This window comes from Erinaceus europaeus, chromosome 16 (assembly GCF_950295315.1).
Source record: "Erinaceus europaeus chromosome 16, mEriEur2.1, whole genome shotgun sequence".
Lineage (NCBI taxonomy): Eukaryota > Metazoa > Chordata > Mammalia > Eulipotyphla > Erinaceidae > Erinaceus > Erinaceus europaeus.
In genome coordinates, this window is record NC_080177.1 from 20,831,353 (window position 1) to 20,854,317 (window position 22,965).

The 22,965-nt window shown below is 39.1% G+C and overlaps 1 protein-coding gene across 5 annotated transcripts in view; it reads right to left on the reverse strand.

Moving 5' to 3' along the window:
* NRG4 (neuregulin 4) overlaps window positions 1-22,965 on the reverse strand; it is a 93,808-nt gene that overhangs the window by 14,067 nt on the left and 56,776 nt on the right. For all 5 annotated transcript variants that reach the window (XM_060174706.1, XM_060174702.1, XM_060174704.1 and 2 more), the window contains one exon: window positions 8,571-8,720. In XM_060174706.1, the coding sequence (XP_060030689.1) occupies window positions 8,571-8,720 (150 nt within the window). The remainder of the gene's footprint in view (window positions 1-8,570; window positions 8,721-22,965) is intronic.

A 22,965-nucleotide genomic window follows, 5' to 3' on the forward strand; every position in this document is an offset into this window, starting at 1 on the left:
CAGTAGCAATGGAGACTCACAGTTGCATTTGATGAGTCTCAGGTGAGTTCTCTCCTCCCTTCAGCCATCCCCTTGTTGGTGAAACAGACTGGACGTGGTGTCTCAACTGGTAAACTGCCAGACTGTTACCAGTCACTTAATCTCTCCCTATGCTCCTCTCTGTCCACGAGCCACACATGTTTGCACTCACCGGTGATTTAGTGGGTTCCTGAAGTCATTCTAGTCCTGTCTTGTTTGGGTCGCAGGTGGTACCTTTGGTATTCCTAGTTGACCCGGGAGAGGAGAGAAACACAGCTGCTGCTGCTCCATAGCCCTGCCTCCGGAAGTCCCTTTCTTTCTTTCTTTCTTTCTTTCTTTCTTTCTTTCTTTCTTTCTTTCTTTCTTTCTTTTTACACCACAGCACTGCTAAACCCTGGTTTCTACTGGTACTGGGGTTTGATCATGGAATCTTTGGTGCCTTAGACATGGTCCTTCTGCATAGCCCCTATATTATCTCCCCAGTCTCTAGTTCTGCTATAAACTTCTGATAAACATGCATGAGTTTCTTTACGATACCTACAGGTGAAATTCAGGGTTGTAGTTGCAATATACTTGTTGCTAAGTTATTGGAAAGTTGACTTAAGTGCTCTCTACTGTTCAAAATTGTTTAAGTGCTCAAAATAGTTCAAAATTCCTTTTTTTAATTTTTGCTCAATTCATGGTTGAGTATTGTATCAGTTTGTGAGCAGAATCTGCATTTGTCTGACTAATAAAGTTAATTAAGCATCACTTCATATATTTGTTTCATGGAATTTTCACCCATATGTTTAATATTTTCCTATTTGTCTTCAGGCTTACATTTTCTTTACTTAGTTCTAAGAGTTGTTGGTATGTCAAGACGTTTAGAGTTACAGATTATGTCTATTTTTTAATATTCATTTATTTTCTCTTTTGTTGCCCTTGTTTTATTTATTGTTGTAGTTATTATTTTTGTTGTTATTGATGTTGTTGTTGGAGAGGACAGAGAGAAATGGAGAGAGGAGGGGAAGACAGAGAGGGGGAGAGAAAGATAGACACCTGCAGACCTGCTTCACTGCCTGTGAAGTGACTCCCCTGTAGGTGGGGAGCCGGGGGCTCGAACTGGCTCCTTAAGTCAGTCCTTGAGCTTTGTGCCACCGGCGCTTAGCCTGCTGCGCTACCGCGTGACTCCCAGATTATGCTTATTTTTAATGTTGTAAAATTCTACTTGATAGTTTGGAAATATACTGTCTTTGATAATATTTTCAACATTAATGTAGTCAAATTTATCAACATTTGTTTTATGATTTATACTTCTTGAATCTTGTTTCAGAAATGTATCATTATCTTCAAGGGTGCAATGATATTCTTTACATGTTCTGATAGTTTTCATTTTGCATTTCACACTTAGGTATTTAGTCCACCTGTACTGGTTTTGAAGTATGCTTTGAGGCAAAGATCCAACTTCATTTTTTCCATGGTATAAACAATAATACTGGTGGCTTGGCAGTGGTGCACCGGGCTAAGTGCATATAGTATGAAACAGAAGGATCCTGGTTGGAGCCCCCGGCTCCCCACCTGTGGGCCGGGGTGGAGGTGGGGTGGGGGGTGGGGTAAGGGTGGCAGGGATAGGGAGAGTGGATGTTGCCTCCCAAGTGGGGAAGTAGGTTTGCAGGTTTTTTTCTTTCTTTTTAAACATTTTATTTATTTGTTTGTTTGTTTGTTTTATGAGAAAGATAGGAGGAGAGAGAGAAAGAACCAGACATCACTCTGGTGCATGTGCTTCCAGGGATTGAACTCTGGACCTCATGCTTGAGAGTCCAATGCTTTATCCACTGACCCATCTCCCGGACCACCAGGTGTCTACCTTTCTCTTCCCCTCTATCTTCCCCTCCTCTCTCAATTTCTCTTTGTCCTATCCAACAATAACAGCAACAACAATGGGGAAAAGATGGCCACCAAGAGCAGATTTGTAATGCAAACACCAAGCTCCATGATAACCCTGGAAGCAAAAACAATAAACCAAACAACAACAACAAAACAATAATGCCAATACAGCTTACTGACACACTCACAGCTCTGCAAAACCACTCTGTAACACATTGTGCATTTGCATGGAATCCTGGCTTTAGACTTCTTGTGGATTCACTTTTCTTCTTGGTTGGTAGAAGTGGGTTTTTTTTTTTTTTGGTTCTTTCTGATATTGAAAGATTTTTCTCCTTTAGTATGTAAACAAAATGAGATACAAGAGCTATTACTTTAATTTTATAACAACTCTGCATTCCTGGAATAGATAAATCCAAGATGATTTATTAATACACTGCTGAACTTGCTTTTGCTAATTTTTAACTTTTTGAATATATATATATATTTTTTATACCAGAGCACTGTTCAACTCTGATTTCTGGTGGTGTGGGGGATTGAACCTGAGACTTGGGAGCCTGAGGTGTAAGAGTCTCTTTGCATAACCATTATGCTATCTACCCTCACCCTAATTTTTAACTTTTCTATCTAAGTTAAGTGAATAAAATTGACCTTTATTTTTCTTGTCATTACACTGTCATGGTAATTCCTCATGTGGGTCACAGTGCCAGACACTTGGCTAAGCATCATTCTGGATATCTCTATAAAGCTGTTGATTACATCACTGATTTTTAGCAGATGTCTTCCTTCCTTGATCTGGATGACTCTCATCTAATCAGTTCATTTTTCTGTTTTATTAGATAGAACAGAGAGAAATTGAGAGAGGAAGGGAAGATAGAGAGGGAGAAAGAAGACACCTGCAGACCTGCTTCACCGCTTATTAAGTGACCCCCCCCTGCAGGTGGTGATCCAGGGGCTCTAACCAGGATTCTTGCACAGGCCCTTGCACTTTGTACTAGATGTGCCACTGCCCGGTCCCCTCAGATCTAGTTTTTTTGTATCTGTGCATTTTAGAAGATAGATTTTATACACACATATAGTGATAATCTTGGTCTGTTACTTGGAATCTTTAATACAATTATATTTAATATAGTCACTAATATATTTAGATTTAAGTCAAGCATGATAATTTCTGTTTTCTATTTGTCCCTTTTCCTTTCTTAAAATTTAAAAATATTTTTATTTATTATTGAATAGACACAAACAGAAATTGAGAGTGGAGTGGGAGATAGAGACACCTGCAGTTCTGCTTCACCACTTGTGAAACTTTCCGCCTGCAGGTGGGGACCAGGAGTTTGTACCTGGGTCCTTATGCACTGTAATGTGTGTGCTTAACCAGGTGCGCCACCACCTGGCTCCAAGTTTTAATATTTTTTAACTTCATTTTTATTCTTCCTCTTATTTGGAAATTATGTACTTTGAATTTTTATTCTTTTAGTTGCTAGTCTAGCTATTTTAATATTTATTCTTTATTTGCTTCAAAGAGCATTTATTTGCATGTTTTTTTCAGTAGACAACTGATTACTCTTTGATGATGAAATAATTATAAAAACACCAGGAACTGAGTTAGCTTGCTTGATGTAATCAATATAGTTACAAATGAAAATACACTACTGCAGAGAGAACAGGAAACCTAGAACATTTGCAGGACTATTTTTAGTAAGTAACTACTAATGAAGTTCAAATTTTAGGTTTTGTTTGTCTTGTTTTAATCAGAGCACTGCTCAGGTTTGAACCTGGGACCTCAGCGCCTCAGGCATGAGAGTTTGCACAACTATTATGCTATCTCCTCTGCCCATTTTTTATATTTATTTATTTTCCCTTTTGTTGCCCTTGTTTTATTGTTGTAGTTATTATTGTTGTTCTTGATGTCATCGTTGTTGGATAGGACAGCGATGGAGAGAGGAGGGGAAGACAGAGGGGGAGACCTGCTTCACCGCCTGTGAAGCCACTCCCCTGCAGGTGGGGAACCGGGTGCTAGAACCCAGATCCTTACATGGGTCCTTGTGCTTTGCACCTTGTGTGCTTAACCCCGCTGCGCTACCACCTGCCCCCTGCTTATTCCTTTAGAAGTCAACTGTCAGTTTAATTACTGCATCTTTGAAAATTTACTGTCAATTTTTTTCTTTATATTTTTTATTTCTTTCTTTATTTATTGGATAGAGATGGCCAGAAATCTAGAAAGAAGGGGTGAGAGGGGGGTAGAGAGAGAGGTACCCGCAGCACTGCTTTACCACTTGAAAGCATTTGCCCTGCAGGTGGGACTAGGGGCTTGAACCCAGACCCTTGCACATTGTAACATGCGCTCAACCAGGTGTGTCACCGCCTGGTTCCTACTGTCAATCTTCTCTAACATTTTTTTACAGCTTTTTGAGACTGGTGTTCTACAATTTTTACCCAGTCATGCCAACATGAACATTTACTTGTAGTTCTATTGCTTGAAATTTGCTAAGCTTCTAAAATCCGTGGATGGCTTTCTTCAGGCCAAAGAAGTTTCAGTCATTACTTTTGCAAATGCCTCTACTCTACTCCCTCTTCTGGAATTCTAAGCAATGAATGTCAGACAATCTCACTTATAGGTGGGACCTAAAAAACAGAGAGGGTAAAACCTCCGTGGACCATGGTCTATAGCAGTAGATCCAGGGATCAGACGGGTGGGTAGGAAAGTGTGCAAGTGGGCATTGAGGGTCTGTGGCCTTCGGTGGAGAGTGAGGTGAACTAGCACCAATTTGGAGACTTGTAGACCTGCACTTGGGACAGTGTACGCCATGCTTTCCTCAGTGCAGTAGGAAGGGCAAACAGTGTATGTCTGATTCTTCCAGTACACAATAAAGATTGATGATCTGATTCTGGTACGTTTTTTTCTTAATGTGAGATTTTTTTTTTTAGGGTAAAACATAAAAGTAGTTCTTCAATAATTAATTTACATTTGCTTTTTTTTTTTCTTTTCTTCTTTTTTTTTTTTCTTCTTTTTTTTTTTTCTTCTTTTTTTCCTCTAAACATTAAGATTGCAAATTCAGAATGCAAACCCACACATTTGTGATTGGATACCACTTCCTATTTTTACATATATATATTTGCCTCCAGGTTATCTATGGGGCTCAGTGCCTGCACTACGAATTCACTGCTCCTGGAGGCTATTTTTTCCCTTGTGTTGCCCTTGTTGTTTATTGCTGTTGTTATTATTATTGCTGCTACTGCTGTTGTTGTTGTTGGATAAGATAGAGAGACATCGAAAGAGGAGGGGGAAGACAGAGGGGGAGGGAAAGATAAACACCTGCAGACCTGCTTCACCGCTTGTGAAGTGACACCCCCTGCAGGTGGGGAGCCAGGGGTTTATTCCAGTCCTTGCCCTTTGTGCCATGTGCGTTTAACCCACTGCCTGGCCCCCTTTGACTTAACCTGCTGTGCTAAAGCAGAACCCCTACTTATATTTTCTACCCAAAAAGTATTGTTTAGCCTGCTGCAGGATACTTCTGACTAGAAATATTGCTATATTCCTGTTCAAGTCTTCAGAACTGCTAAGTCTTAGAAGGTCTCCTTTCTGCGACTTTGTTGCTCAGTGGCCCTGAGCTATGGGGTACCACATACCATGCCCTGTGCAAAGAAAATAGTTAAGTTTCACAAATGAGTTTCAGTATTGGGCAACTACAACAATTTTCAAAGTTCTAAATTGCTCTTCAACAGTTTCCAGTGGAAAGGATATCAGCTTTCTTAATATTTCCTTTGGTCACTACTTAGACCTATATTTTTGGCTCTTACTTTTGGCAGAATTGCATTTCCTTTTTTTTCCCCATGGTTTATTTATTTATTTTAGTTTCTTTTAATAATGTTCTAAAAGACAGTTAACAGCTATAGACACAACTGAAAAGTAGTTATGTTTAGAAAATATAAATGAGAAACAGTAAAGAGTTATCTACAATAAATATAAGCTCTACTGGTGTTCTTCTATCAACATACCATGGGAGGAGAATTGCATTTCTTGTCTTACTGTGTTACTGAGATGAAGCATGCAACTCATTTTGGTCAATGAATTGTGTCAGAAGTGATGTGTATCGGTGGCCTCTGCCGGCGCTCAGACTCTGGAATGTTCTTAGCCGGAGGTCATTTGGGGGGGGGTGAATCTGACTCCTGCATTGTGATCAGCTTTAGGGGCTTGTCCCCCAAATTAAAAAAAAAAAAAGAAAGAAAAGGACTCGGACGGTAGCGCAGCCGGTTAAGCACACATGGCGCAAAGCGCCAGGACCCGTGAAGGATCCCGGTTCGAGCCCCCCGGCTCCTCAACTGTAGGGGAGTCGCTTCACAGGTGGTGAAGCTGGTCTGCAGGTGTCTGTCTTTCTCTCCCCCTCTCTGTCTTCCCCTCATTTATTTCTGTCCTATCCAATAACGACGACATCAATAACAACAACAATAAAAAAACAAGGGCAACATAAAGGGAATAAATAAAATATTAAAAAAACTCTATAACAATAATATGCTCACATGAGTGTCTGCAGGTGTCTATCTCTCTCCCTCTCTGTCTTCCCCTCTTCTCCCCATTTCTCTCTGTCCTAACAACGACAACATCAATAACAACAACAATAACTACAACAATGAAAAACAAGGGCAACAAAAGGGAGAATAAAAAAAAAAGAAGTGATGTGTATCATTTCTGAGGTGGATCAATTCAACTAAGAGAGCCTCTAAAGCTTTTTCCCTCTGGCAAACAGCCAACAGTATTTAAGGCAGTGATTGTCCCACCAGCTTGAGACTCCAAGTGACTGGTTAGCAAAGCCTTGTTGCTCAACCAAAATCATATACTGTAAAAGAAAGTCTTTCTTAAGTGATCAGATTATTAGTGTTAATAGCTACTACAGTCAACTTATTCTTTAAAAAAAATTTTATTAGGTGGGGATAGATAGCACAATGGTTATATAAAGAGACTCTTATGTCTGAGGCTCCAAAGTCCCAGGTTCAATTCCCTGTACCACCATAAGCCAGAGCTGATCAGTGTTCTGGTAAAATTAAAAAAAAAACAAAACAATAAAATAAAACTTCTATTTATTTTAATGACAGAGATGCAGAAAAAAAGATTGAGGGGGGATAAAGAAACCAGAGCACTTCTCAGCTCTGGCTTTTTTTTTTTTTTTTTCCTCAGCTCTGGCTTTTGGTGGTAGTGGGGCCTGAACCTGGGACCTCAGAGCCTCAGGCATGAAAGTCTTTTGCAGAATCATTATACTGTCACCCCAGTTCCCAACTTAGCCTATTCTAACTGGCATTACGAAAAGTATTTATCATCCAGTTAATAACAAATGAAAATTCTGTGTTTCCAACCAAGCACTAGAATGGCTAATGAGGGAGCTAATTACGCTGATGAGCTAATTAACTAAGTGTTTTGAGGGATAGGATGGGAATGATAGGTCATTACCTAGATTTTTCTCCTGAATATAATTTAAAATCAAGAGTAAACTTAATCCCAAAGATTCTGGTTACCTAATTTCACATACAGTTTTGAGAACTGATGGGCATTTCTTTGCTTGGGGTCTCTCCAGTTGCAGTCAACTGGCAGCTAAGTTTGGAATCACCTGAGCTAGATTTCTGGAATGAGTCATTCCAATAGCTAGTAGCTGACACTGGCTATGGCTGTGAGAGGCCACCTGGGGCTCTTCTCATTCTGTGTAGGCTTCTTACAACATAATGTCTGGTTCTGTGAGAGAGCATTCCAACTAGAAGTGGAAACAGGTAGAAGCTGCAGGTCATTTAAAGGCTATGTCCTGAAGTCAAATAGCACAACTTTCTCCGCATTCTATGGTCAAAGCTGACAACAAAATCCACCTCTTGATATAAGAGTCACAACATCAAATTGTAGAAGAACCTGTGGAATGGAAGATATTGTGGCTATCTTTGAGAAATACAATGAATTTATATTTAAGCTTTTCTCTCTGAGGTAGTCAGATGCTATGATTATGAGAGCTATAACAGATTGTTTAAGTTATATATCTGGAATAAAATGTATAGCATCACATTTTATGACAGCAGTCTCTCCAATTTTTAATTTACTCAATAGTGTAAAAGTAATTAAAAATGAGGGCTTTGAAAAACAGCTTTACTTAGTTACTTCTTGGAATCTGAATTTTTAATGCCTTCTTACTTCTCTGTTAAGTTTGCCCTTGGCTCCAGTTTCCATTTTTCACATGTACTAAAGAGAGCAGATAGTGTGCAGTCAATAAACATTCACTGATGATGATGAGATACCAGCTAACTCCTAAACTTACTAAGTTAAAAAAAATTTTACTTATTTATTCCCTTTTGTTGCCCTTGTTGTTTTATTATTGTAGCTATTGTTGTTCTTGATGTCACTGTTGTTGGATAGGACAGAGAGAAATGGAGAGAGGAGGGGAAGACAGAGAGGGGGAAAGATAGACACCTGCAGACCTGTTTCACCGCTTGCGAAGTCACTCGCTTACAGGTGAAATATTAGAGCCTGCTTAAGATCCTTTTAGAAATGATTTGTTAACTTAGTTACAAAAACTGTATTAGATAACTAAATAGAAAACAGGATCTGGGAAAATGCCCAGAACTAATGGTTGTACTAACTACTTGGTAGAATAATTACTTTATGCATTCCTTTTTTTTTTTTTTTTTTTTAGCACTGTTTCTGTTCCAGTTACCTGCAGAGGATGTACAGGGCTCCAATGATAAGTGTTCCTAGAAGAATAGTCAATGCCACAAAAGTTGCAAACAGGTCACTTTTAGTTTGGATGCTGGAGCTTGGGAGAAAAACCTCTTCACAACGAGCTCCTGTATAATTTTCAATGCATCTATAGAATGAAATCATAGATAAAGAATTGCGTTCTCTGTTCGATCAACTAGTATAGAAATCTGAAGGGTCTCAATTACCATGAAGAAAAAAAGGAGACACATTTTCCATCTTATAAACATAGAATAGGATGTTATACTACAATGCCCACAGAGCTACATCTGCGATCAACAAGCTAGCACACAGTCTAGTCTTTGCGACCTTCCTTCTCCAGTTTTCTAATTGTTTAGAAACTCCAGAGAAATTATAGAATATTCAGTCCTTTTATCTTCTGGATTGTCAATGATATAACTAGCCACACTTAATAAAAATATATCTGAAATTTGCTATACCCGGGGGTAACTAGGGGTTTAAAGGTACTTGTCTTAGGGTAGAAGATAGTCTGCCCAATAGAGCACATGCCTTACTGTATATAAGATCCTGGGTTCATATGCAAACATATTGAGGACCCAAGTTTAAGCCCCTGGCCCCCCACCTACAAAGAGAAAGTTGCATGAAAAGTAGAGCATTCTTCCAGGTGTCTCTTTCTCACTCCCTCACTCCCTCTCACTTTCTTTATTTCTCTCTGTCACTATGAGAAAATAAAAAAGACAAATAAATAAATAAATAAATGGCTGCAGGGAGTGGTGGAGTCAGAGTGCAGGCACCACACCCCTAGTGATAAACCTGGTGAAAGAAAAAGTAAGAAAAAGAAAAAACAGAGAGAGATAAGAATTGCACCTTTTACCACCAGATTAATTTTTAATACTTAACAGTTACAGTTAAAATAAAGAACAGCACACTGTTTATAAAGCAACTAAAAAAGTAAACTTCACATCTATAATTTTGTATTAAAAAAGAGCTTGTTAACTTATTGAATTAGACATCTGTATGTGTATATATACATATATATTCCTTTTTTCTTATTTTATTTTTTACAAATCCACCACTCCCAGGAATCATCCTCCCCCCTTTTTTATTGTATAAGACAGAGAAATTGAGAGGGGAGGGGTGAAGGGAAACATCTGAAGACCTACTTCAATACTCATGAAGCTCCCCCTGCAAGTAGGGAGTAGGGGCTCAAACCCAGGTCCTTGAGCATGGTAATGTGTGCACTCAACCAGGCATGCTTCCAGCAGCCCCCCCCCATTATTAAAGTGGGTATCAAATATAGAAACAATGATCCTACTAAATTAATGTTTCTCTTCACCTGGATCCAACCTATAAAATGTTTAGAAATTTTACCTCTGGGGGTCGAGGGGTAGCGCAGCTGGTTAAGCGCACATGGCACAAAGCCAAGGACCAAAATAAGGATCCTGGTTTGAGCCCCGGCTCCCCACCTGCAGGAGGGTCACTTCACAAGTGGTGAAGCAGGTCTGCAGGTGTCTGTCTTCCTCTCCCACTCTCTATCTTTCCCTTCTCTCTCAATTTCTCTCTGTCCTGTCCAACAACAACAACAACAACAACAATGATAAACAACAAGGGCAAAAAAAAAAGGGAAAAGGTGGCCTCCAGGAGCAGTGGCTTTGTAGTGCAGGCACCAAGCCCCAGTAATAACCCTGAAGGCCAAAAAGAGAGAAAGACAGAGAGAAAGAGAGAGAAAGAAAGAAAGGAAGAAAGAGAGAAAAAAGGAAGGAAAAGAGAAATCGTACTTCCTTTTCTTCCATCTTAAGTTACTAACAATTCAGGGCTCAAAAGTTATATATGAAAGAACTACTGGAAAAGCTTTGTTAATTAATGTGATAGCCTAGTAAATCAGTAACAAGTAAATAAGGGGAAAAACCAAGATGTAGCACAGGAATCAACTGTATTTAATGCACATATAAAGGGCGTTTCATGAACCTCCTTCTGAGGCACTCGTATTATGGCTACAGCTTCCTCTGGAGGCAAGAGGTTAAAAGTCGGTCATTATTCTCTCAAACTATTGAAAAGGGGAGTACAGACTCAGAAAGGAAAAGTAAGATATGAGCAGTAGACTGAAACGGAAGTCGAAATGTTTGGTGGAAGCACAACTACCTAAAGTTTAAATTATTCTTCCATGGATTAGCTAAATTAAGTAAGTATGAAAATAAAAAAGAGATTAAATGAAAAAAAAAATTTTAACCAGAGCACTCCTCTGCTCTGGTTTATGGTGGTGTCGGGGACTGAACCTGGGACCTTGGAATCTCAAGCATGAGAGTTTGTTTACATAACCATTATGCTATTCCCCCCCACCCAATGAAAATAATTTCTTTCTAAATCCCATATTCTAAAAAAAAAAATGCATATAGTCATGTGTGTGTATCTCTGTGTGTTTGTACCTAATACAAATATCTAAGGAAGAAAAGGGAATAACCCATACATTAAGATAGGGCTCGGTGATGGTGCACCTAGTTAAGTGTACATATTACCATACGCATGGATTAGGGTTCGAACCCCTACTTCCCACCTGCAGGGGAGAAGCTCCACAAGTTGTGAAGCAGGTCTGCAGGTGTCTCTATCTCTCTCTCTATCTCTTCCTCTCCTCTCCATTTCTCTCTGTCCTATCAAATAAAGAAAAAAAATTCTAAGACACAAAGACATAGAATGGGCAACAGCCCACCCAGTAAAGAACATGCCCGGTTGTGTATGAGGCCCTGCCTTCAAGCCTGGGTACCACAGAGGAGCACCATGGGTGGTACCAGAGCAGCTCTAAAGATGGTGGAGTGGTAATAGGGTGTCTCTCCTCTCGATCTCTCTGCCCTCTAAAATAAAGAATGAAAAGAACTGGTCTAGGGAGGCCACTTAGTATTAGCAATGACATTCGGTTCATTTCCAGAGCAACATTAAAAAAAAAAAAGGCTCTTGTTATAATGTGCAAGGGCCCAGGTTCGAGGCCCTGGTCCCCACCTGCAGGAGGAAAACTTCAAATTATCAAGCAGCGTTGCAGGTGTTTCTCTGTCTCCCTCCCTCTCTAACACCTCCTTCCCTCTCAGTTTCTGGCTTTCTCTATCCAATAAATAAAGATAATAAAAAAAAGGTTCTAAGTTTAGTTTGCAAAGGTATCTCTATGGTGACAAACTGGGGTTAGGGAGCTGACTCTGTTAGAGCACGTGCCTTCCATATGTGAGCCTCTGAGTCTGACCCTTCGCACGGTTTACAAACAAGAAGGAGAAAATAAGGTCACTGAGGACAGAATACTACCTTGCTCTCTTTCATGCAATAAAAATGTAAGCAACAAATATAAAATTTCTCTAATTTAAACAATGAATTCAAGGAGCGATAACTGTTTCTGATTTTTGAGGATTTTTAAAGAAAAGATTTTACATACTGAGAAAAATTCCCACTATAATTTAGAACAACTCTTAGGTCTTGAAATAATGTTAAGTAGGGTACAGTTTCTTTTCTTTTTTTTTTAAAGACTTTATTAATTAATGAGAAAGATAGGAGGAAAGAAAGAACCAGACATCACTCTGGTACATGTGCTGCTGGGCATTGAACTCAGGACCTCATACTTGAGAGTCCAGTGCTTTATCCATTGCACCACCTCCTGGACCACAATAGGGTACAATTTCCATTCTGGAAAACATGGGAAAATCCTAAAGAAATAAGCCCGAGGGTCAGGCGGTAGCACGCGGGTTAAGCGCACATGGCACAAAGTGCAAGGACTTGGCGCAAAGATCCCAGTTCAAACCTCCTGCTCCCTACCTACAGAGGAGTCACTTCAAAGCCAGTGAAACAGGTCTGCAGGTGTCTGTCTTTCTCTCCCCCCCCCCCCGTTTTCCCCTCTCTCCATTTCTTTCTGTCCTATCCAATAACAACAACAACAATAATAACTACAACAACAATAAAGCAACAAGGGCAACAAAAGGGGGGGGAACCCTGAAACAAGACAGTATAATTCTTGAAAATTAAGATTGTTTTTTAAAGTTACAAACTCATTACTTAAATTTTGGTTTAGAAATTTAGTTTAAGACTGAAACTCAAGGAAGGTGATGACAAACTATCTGATGTAACTAACTTTAAAATTTTTTATCTGGATGACAAATACTTTGAGTTGGAAGGAGTCAAGGGAATGGTGTAAATGTAGGTCACATGAGGATGTAGAACAAAGAGGAAAGCTATTATCACAGAAACCCAGTGAAGACTAGTGTCTTGTTTTGTTGTCTTACAGCAAAGCAAACACACTTTCTTGTGGGAAAGTAAAATCCTAGTGGTATCTTTAAATAAAGCAGAACCATGAGAAAACACATCTTATTTTTTAAAAAAACTAGTCAAGTCAGAATTTATAGAAAGGTAAAGAGAAGTTTAAATAATAAGCTGTTTTCTAAGAAGTAGGAATGACTGCCCTATTTGAATTTTGAATTTTCAGATTTATCTTACCAAAAAGTAAAAGATGTCTGTCAATGATAATGTACAGGAATTCTAATTTTAAAGCCACAGAACATTATAAAAGTGTTACGACCTCAGTTACTGCAGAAATATTAGCCATTAAGCAAACATGATTACATCCTTTAAGGGCAGATAAAGGCGAACTAAGAAGATCTAGTTCTGGCTGAAGCAAGGCAAGAATGGTAGGTTACTGCACCTGCATTTTACCAGACTAAGTACTCTTCATCTTTATGTAACTCTCTTGTTAAAGTATTTCTGAACCTTCTAAACAGATTGCCAAATGGCAAACAGTTGTGCCACCAAGCACCAAGGATTATGTAAATTCTCCTGGAACTGAAAGATGATGCTGAAAATAGGTACAAATGTTCAATGAGGTGAGAAACTCTAAAAATTTAGAATGCAATGGAGTCGGGCAGTAGTGCTTAAGCACACGAGGCGCAAAGTGCAAGGACCGGCTTAAAAATCCAGGTTCGAGCCCCCAGCTCTCCACCTGCAGGGGAGTCGCTTCACAAGCGGTGAGCAGGTCTGCAGGTGTCTATCTTTCTCTCCCCTCTCTGTCTTCCCCTCCTCTCTCCTATTTCTCTCTGTCCTATCCAACAACGACGATATCAATAACAACAACAATAACGACAACAATAAAACAACAAGGGCAACAAAAGGGAATAAATAAAATTAAGTTTCTCATAATATTAAAAACATTTTGAATCCAAGTTCTATGTCTTGGTTTTCTTGCTAAATACCCCAAGCACTCTGTCCACTCACCCAGATTCTACTTTTAGTACATTGAGCATGAAATACTTTTACTGGATTCTACAGCAGTCAAGGATCACAGAACAAATTTTAGTCATATAAACATAGCAATATTTAACTTCATTTAAAAAAATATTTTATTTATTTTATTTTAATGAGAAAGATACAGAAAGACTAGAGCACTGCTCAGATCTGGCTCATGGTGGTGTTAGGGACAGAACCTGGGACCTGAGAGCAACAGGCATGAAAGTCTTTTGCATAACTATTATGCTGCCTCCCCAGTCTTTTTTTTTTTTTTTTTAACTAGGGCACTGCTCAACTCTGGCTTATGGTGGTATGGGGGACTGAACCTGAGACCTTAGAGCCTCAGGCATGAGAATCTGTTTGCATAGCCATTATACTATCTCCCCCAACTTGTTGGCTAAGTGACTTTGGGCAAGGAAGTCTCTAAGAGTTTGAAAAAACAAAATGACAACACTGCTTTAGAAACTTCATAGAGCTATTGTCAGAATCAAACGAAGCAACATCTAAAAGTACTTAGAACATGGAAATACAACACAAGTGAAACTAAAATTAAAGTCACTTTACAAAGGCCATGTTTATACTGAGTGTTGGTCTAAAGAATAAAATGCCAAAGAAAAAGTATAATCAGAGAAGGTCAAGAGGATGGTGATAAATAAGTATGCTATCATTATTGAGTATTTCTCAGCAACAAGAAACAAGTTTATGTCACAAAAGAATTCACTAATCTAATGGAGATGCAGCATCAATGTCACTTCACCTGGGCTGATCTATCTTGGAAAGAAAAGGTATGCTATTGGTACATACCAAAACTGGCTCCCACTTGACCAATATTCTTACAATATTCAATGTTCAAAGTTCAGTCTAAAGCCCATCAAAAAAAAAAAAGCCCAAACAAACCAACCAACCAACCAAGTCTTCAGGAAACACGAACTAATAAAATGGGTCTGTATTCCTTTAGTAACTGGGCCACACAGCAATACACAAACCTACCAACATTTTTTTTTCTTTGTCTCCAGGCTTATTGCTGGGCCTCAGTGCCTGCACCATGAATCCACTACTCCTGGAGGCCATTTTTCTCCCCTTTTGTTGCCCTTGTTGTTGTAGCCTTGTTGTGGCTATTATTGCTATTGTTGATGTCCTTTGTTGTTGGATAGGACAGAAAGAAATGGAGAGAGGAGGGGAAGACAGAGAGGGGGAGAGAAAGATAGACACCTGCAGACCTGCTTCACTGCCTGTGAAACGACTTCCCCTGCAAGCAGGGAGCCGGGGGCTCGAACCCAGATCCTTAAGCCGGTCCTTGCGCTTTGTGCCATGTGCGCTAAACCCGCTGTGCCACCGACCGCCCCCCACCTACCAACATTTTATGAAACTCCTGCTAGATTCAGTAGGCCAAAAAAACTCAGGGAATCTTTGCCTTTTCTTATTAGCTAATATCATTAGTAAAGCTTTGTTAAACATCAATTAGACTCTCAATAATATCTAGAGATGCTTATGTAATATTTATCATTTAAAACAACTTGTTAATGTGATTTATATGATATTATTGACTAAAACCCAGCAATTACACTTCAAATATGTTAGTATAATCTAAAGCACTAAACCACTGCCATTTTTTGTGGATGGAGGGTAAAGAATTCTTTCAAAACTATCAACCAGGTAATTTATATACTGAAATGTACTGCAGATTACATCTGAATCTAAATGAATAAAATATTCTGCACATAGAATAATTCACAATTATCATTATGTATAGAATTATAATTTTATTGTGAATTACTGTTTTTTTTAGCCTAAGAAAATTACTGAAAATTTGAAGCAGTTATTAAAATAAGATAAAGCAAAACAAGTGAAGTAAGCAACAACGAGCATAGCCAGTGGTAATTTAAGACAGGCATTTCATTACTGAATGCAGGCACTGGCTAATTTCCAGCGAAGACTATTTGGGAGAAATGCCGTTAGCTGCTTGGTTCACCAGTGTACTTAGGTAAAATCTTCTTATTTTAAAAATGTTACTATTTTCTTTCTTTCTTCCTTCCTTCCTTCCTTTTTTTTTTTTTTAAAGATTTTATTTATTTATGAGAAAGATAGAAGGAGAGAGAGAAAGAGCCAGACATGTACTGCTGGGGATTGAACTCAGGACCTCATGCCTGAGAGTCCAATGCTTTATCCACTGTGCCAAATGTTACTATTTTCTTCTTTTTCTATATTAACAAAATAAATATTTCAACTCTTTACTTTAGCTGGGGGGAAAAAGCCAGGAAACTCAAGCTTCTCTAAAAATAAGTTACAGTATTTTTTTTTAAGTGATCAAGGACAGGGGATAAGAGATAGATTATCTGGCAGAATATATGCCTTACCATGCACAAGGTCCTGGGTTTGAATTCTGGCACCACGTAAGAACCCCATGAATAGCAAGAGGGAGGAGTTCCATGGATGATGGAGCTGTGCTATGGTATCACAACCTCTCACCTCTCTCTTTAAGAATAAATATTTTGTGGTCTGAGAGATGGTGTAGTAAATAAAGCACTGGACTCTCAAGCATGAGATCCCAAGTTTGATCCCTGGCAGAACATGTACCAGAGTGATGTCTGGTTCTTTCTCTCTCTCCTCCTATCTTATTAATAAATAAAAAAAAATTTTAAAGAAGAATGAAAATTTTGGTAAGGCAGTGGTATCACTCATGCACAAGACCCTGACACTGCATTAAAAAAATAATATTGGGAGTTGGGTGCAGCGGGTTAAGCGCAGGTGGCAGAAAGCACAAGGACCAGCTTAAGGATCCCAGTTCGAGCCCCTGGCTCCCCACCTGCAGAGGGTGTCGCTTCATAAGTGGTGAAGTAGGTCTGCAGGTGTCTATCTTTCTCTCCCTCTCTCTGTCTTCTCCTCCTCTCTCCATTTCTCTCTGTCCTATCCAACAACGATGACATTAATAACAACAATAATAACTACAACAATAAAACAACAAGGGCAACAAAAGGAAATAAATGAATATTAAAAAAAATAAAAAATAAAGGAGGAAAAGGTAAAACTATCAGCAAAAATTCAGGTATATACATATATTTTTGTAGTCCATCATACTATGGTCCTTGGTGTTAAAAATATGCACAAAGGGTCTGCAGACATAACACATTGGTTATGCAAAAGGACTTCACTGCCTGAGGCACCAAAGGTCTCAGGTTCAATCCCCAGCATCACTCTAAGCCAGACCTGACAAGTGCTCCAGTGAAGAAAATTAAAAAGTACATGTATGTATAAATATTGTGATACATTAAAATGGTATGTAAGTTCCTCCTTCATTATAAATAATTTCATTACTATAAAAGTATACTTAGGGGCCTGAGAAATAGCTCACAAGGTAAGGTATGTGTTCTTGTTATGTGTGTGGCCCAGGTATAAACCCTGGCATCACATGGGAGATGTTATGGCAACAGGGGATGCTCGAGTGTTACGGTGTCTTTCCCTCTCTTTCTCTGAATGAAAAAGTGGTTCAGAGAAGTAAAATCACTCATGTGAGGCCCTAAGTCTATACACACACACACACACACACACACACACACACACACACACACACACACAATTAAAGTTCATGAATAAATAACAAATGATATTAAAGAGTCTTTCAGATAATAGGCAGTTCTCACTAATGTTTTGGAAAGCCTGAAGAGTTTAGCAAGATCATAAGCTAAGGACAGCTGGGAAGACTTATAGTCTTAAATCACCAGACACTCAACTAAGCCAAAGTTCTAAACGCACAGTATTCATGCTGGCATCTTACCTTCCCAGGCTTCAGGTCTCAATAACCTTCTAATGCAGGGAAAATCTCATGCCCCAACTTGGAATAAGACAAAGAGAAGACAGCATCAGTTCACTTCCTGACAAAAGAAGTTAAGTATTAGAGCTGGGTAAAAGGCACAGTTGTCACTTTGCACAGTATTCCTATGTTGAAAATGAAATCTTACTGATGAGAAATTGGGATAATCTGCAGCTGTCTTCTAAAGGAAACAGTGGATGATAAAGACACTAAAAGGATAACCAAAATACAGAAACAAAGGCATAATTTATATAACCTCATTATGCAACAAATAAGAAAATGAAGAAGTTTCAAAGGTACACACTGTCATTCTGTTTAATGGAACAGCAATGAGTTAAACTGAGTTGGCTCTGAAAGGCAGTTTAGATTCTTAGACAAGTGACACACATACACATAGAAGACAGGTAGATCTCAGAAATCAGGGAAGTTTCCATTGCTTCATAACCGTATCTTACCATCGTATCATATCTAACCTGGAAAAACATGAAGTTTCAAGATTGACCCTTTTTTAAAATTAAAAAAAAATATTTATTCCCTTTTGTTGCCCTTGTTTTATTGTTGTAGTTATTACTGTTGTTGTTGTTGATGTCGTCGTTGTTGGATAGGACAGAGAGGAATGGAGAGAGGAAGGGGAGACAGAGAGGGGGAGAGAAAGATAGATACCTGCAGACCTGCTTCACCGCCTGTGAAGTGATTCCCCTGCAGGTGGGGAGCCGGGGGCTCCAATCAGGATCCTTATGCTGGTTCTTGCGCCATGTGCGCTTAATCTGACTCCCAGGATTGACCCTTTTAAAAGTTCTGTTCTAAGTACAGTGAGGTTAAAGAAAGTTATATTCATTGTTTCTACTAAGAATACTAATAAATAATCCTTATCGAAAGTACATTTGCAAGAAGTGAAAAGTGCTTCTAATGCATAGCTAAACAGAAGTGTTATTTTATCTGTTTGTAACCGTTCTTCTATTATGAGCTTCAAGGCTTTTATTTCCTTTCTCTAGAGGTGTACTAAAGATAAATCTAGATCTTGATGTTTAATAAAGTATATGGTACATGCAAAAAGTCAAATAGACTGTTGTGATTAACATTACAGTAGCAGCTTGAATTTTTTCTTTGAACTACAACCTACCAAATTTACAGGTGAAAAGAGAGATGCATTATCTAAAAATAGTGCTCAGAACCAGCATATCTTAACCAACAGATCTTAAGATAACGTGTGTCTAATAAAACAATTCATGAAACTCAGAAAATTCCTTTTGGAAAATCAGTTTCATAAAACAGAGTGAGATCTAGAAAAACTGCTGAAAGACACACCAAATGTAGAAGTACATAAATGTTGGCTTTCTTACAGTTCCAAGTTGTAAATGATCCTCAATTTCAATTATTTTATTGGTATTTTCATTCATTTTAATGTATCAAATAACCTTTCATACACCATTACACTTTTGCCTTCCATTATGTTGGCTCTCAAATAGAACAATCTTTATTTACCACCTGACAGAATAATTTCCACTTGTCCAACAGTAGAACTGCCACAACCATGGACAGAGGACAGAAGTTGGTCTCAGTCAAGGGAGTCTGGACATTCCTTAGATCAAACTCACTGCTGTGGTGGGTAGCTTCTTCTAGAGAATGACTCTCTGTGAGAGTCCTCGTGCCCATGCTCAGGGAACCAGAATGTATTATGTAACTGTAGGCAACCATTTCAACAAATACCCCTTTGTGAAGTGAAGCCTCTTCCTACCACAAAACTCCACCTCTCCACTGTTCAATGGTTTGATCTGAGGTGATCACCAAATACATAGAAGAAAATGAGGTAGCAAGGAAAGGTATCATCCAGCTAGTGGTGCAAAGATGGGTGAAGAAACTCCCCTCTGTATAACATTGCTCCCCAAATCTAGGCAGTTCTAACTAAAAGACTGAAAGATTGGGGAACGGCTGACCATGTGCCCAAGAGGATGACAGCAATTTGTAAGCTGAATAATTGTATGAAGAAAAAGCATGTGAGGGATGGAAGGCAAAAAAATCTCATGCCTGAGGCTCTAAGGTTCATGTCCTATACCACCATAAACCAGAGGTGAGCAGAGTTTTGGAAAATAAATAAATAAAATTAATGAAAAAAGAGCAAGTATTTGATTAACTATAAATACTCATATCATGTAAAAGTCTACAAGTACTGGGCTGGAGAAACAGCAATTATGCAATTATGCTCTGAGCCCAGGTTCAATCCCCAGTGCCACAATAAGCCAGAGCTAAGCAGTGCTCTAGTCTCTCCCTCTCTCTGTTTCTTTCTGTTATCTCTCATTAAAATAAATAATTTTAAAAAATCTGAGTATTGGCAGCTTCCCCAGAGACACACCTTACTAGGGAAAGATAGAGGCAGACTGGGAGTATGGACCGACCAGTCAACGCCCATGTTCAGCGGGGAAGCAATTACAGAAGCCAGACCTTCTGCCTTCTGCAACCCTCAACGACCCTGGGTCCATGCTCCCAGAGGGATAGAGAGTGGGAAAGCTATCATGGGAGGGGGTGGGTTATGGAGATTGGGTGGTGGGAATTGTGTGGAGTTGTACCCCTCCTACCTTATGTTTTTGTTCATTAATCCTTTCTTAAATAAAAAATAAAAATAAATAAAATAAAAAAAAATAAAAAATCTGAGTATTGGGTGGGGGTAGATAGCACAATGGTTATGCAAAGAGACTCATGTCTAAGGCTCCAAAGTCCCATACAACCATAAGTCAGAGCTGAGCAGTACTCTGGTAAAAAATTAAATAAATAGGGAGTCAGGCAGTAGTGCAGTGGGTTAAGCGTGTGTGGCACAAAGCACAAGGATACGCATAAGGATCCCAGTTCAAGCCCCCAGCTCCCCACCTGCAGGGGAGTCACTTCATTGGCAGTGAAGCAGGTCTGCAGGTGTCTGTCTTTCTCTCCCCTTCTCTGTTTTTCCCCTCCTCTCTCCATTTCTCTCTGTCCTATCCAACAACGATGACACCAATAATAATTACAATAAAAAAACAAGGGCAACAAAAGGGAATAAATATTTTTTAATGAAATAATAAATAAATCTGAGTATTTACAATAACTACTCAGTTTTCTGAAATTTCTTCTAAAGTTTTAGATAAGTACATGTAATTTTATTTTTAAACAATGCACTGCTCTGTTCTGGCTTATAGTTAGTGGTGTTGGGGATTGAACCTGAGATCTTTGGTGCCTCAAGTGGGAAGCTCTTTTTGCATAGCCATATACTATCTGCCCAGATCTACATCTCCTTTTTTTTTTTTTAGATTTATTTTCTTTAGTATTTATTTATTATTTATTCCCTTTTGTTGCCCTTGTTTTATTGTTGTAGTTATTATGGATGTCGTTGTTGTTGGACAGGACAGAGAGAAATGGAAAGAGGAGGGGAAGACAGAGAGGGGGAAAGAAAGACACTTGAAGACCTGCTTCACCGCTTGTGAAGCGACGCCCCTGCAGGTGGGGAGCTGGGAGCTTGAACTGGGATCCTTACGCCGGTCCTTGCGCTTTGCACCATTTGCGTTTAACCTGCTGCTAAGGCCCGACTCCCCCTCCTTTTTTTTTTTAACTTTTATTTATAAAATGGAAACACTGACAAGACCATAGGGTAAGAGAGGTACAACTCCACACAACTCCCACCACCAGAACTCTGTATCCCATTCCCTCCCCTGATAGCTTTCCTATTCTTTTTTTTAAATATTTATTTATTCCCTTTTCTTGCCCTTGTTTTATTGTTGTAGTTATTATTGTTGTCGTCGTTATTGGATAGGACAGAGAGAAATAGAGGAGGGGAAGACGGAGAGGGGGAGAGAAAGACACCTGCAGACCTGCTTCACCACTTGCAGGTAGTGACACCCCTGCAGGTAGGGAGGGACTCGAACTGGGATCCTTAAGCCGGTCCTTGCGCTTTGTGCCACGTGTGCTTAACCCGCTGCACTACCGCCTGACTCCTGCTTTCCTAGTCTTTTTAAAAAATATTTATTTGTTTATTTATTCCCTTTTGTTGCCCTTGTTGTTTTATTGCACTTATTCTTGTTGTCGTCATTGTTGGACAGGACAGAGAGAAATGGAGAGAGGAGGGGAAGACAGAGAGGGGAGAGAAAGACAGACACCTGCAGACCTGCTTCACCGCCTGTGAAGCGACTCCCCTGCAGGTGGGGCTTTCCTAGTCTTTAACCCTCTGGGAGTATGGACCCAAAGTCATTGTGGGATGCAAAAGGTGGAAGGTCTGGCTTCTGTAATTGCTTCCCCTCTGAACATGGATGTTGACAGGTGGACCCATACTCCCAGCCTGCCTCTCTCTTTCCCTAGGTGGGCAAAGCTCTAGAGAAGCGGGGCTCCAGGACACATTGGTGGGGTCATCTTCCCCGGAAGTCTGGAAAAAAGCTAAATAAAAATCTACTTAACAGGTTTCAAGCCCTTGGTCCCCTTGGTCTCCTGCAGAGGGAAAGTTTAATGAGTGGTGAAGCAGGGCTGCAGGTGTCGCTCTGTCTCTTTCCTGCTCTATCTCCTCCCCCCTTTCAATTCCTGTCACTATCCAATAATAAATAATAAATATATTTTTAAAAAGTATTAAAAAACAAAAATAAAAAGCTACTTAATATGACTAGAAATCTAAAATGTGTGCTGTATTTTTTTCTATTGTGTTAACATTTGCAATTGAAGTAAAAAAAAACAGTGGCATGTTTTATTCAAACTATAAATTACAGTAAATTCCCATAACTACAATTTAAGTTCATAATAGAAATGCTGACACCTGAATAATAACAGAAAATCTCAGCATAGCTATAGTTAGGCAATAATAGCATTAGATTGTACTTGTATCAGCAAAATTCTTTATATTATTCTTTTCAAATCTTTTAATTAAGTAGATTTCGAACCCAAACTTTTTTGTTGTTGTAGCTGAGTTCTCTTTATATGTGAATATAAAATAGATATCTGCATATACCCTCTATTTCTTTTTCTTTCTTTTTTTATGAGAAGAGAGTTTTTTTCAGATTTTATTTATTTATTAATGAGAAAGAACCAGATATCTTTCTGGTACTGGGGATTTAACTCAGGACCTCATGCCTGAGAGTCCAACGCTTTATCCAGTGTGCCACCACCACCACCACCCCCGGCCACTTCTATTTCTTTTTCTTTTTTCTTCTTCTTCTTCTTCTTTTTTTTTTTTTTTGCCTCCAGGGTTATTATTGTTGGGGCTTAGTGCCTGCACCATGAATCTACTACTCCTGGAGGCCATTTTTCCCCCTTTTGTTGCCCTTGTTGTTTATCATTGTTGTGGTTATCATTATTGTTGTTGATTTCATTGTTGTTGGATAGG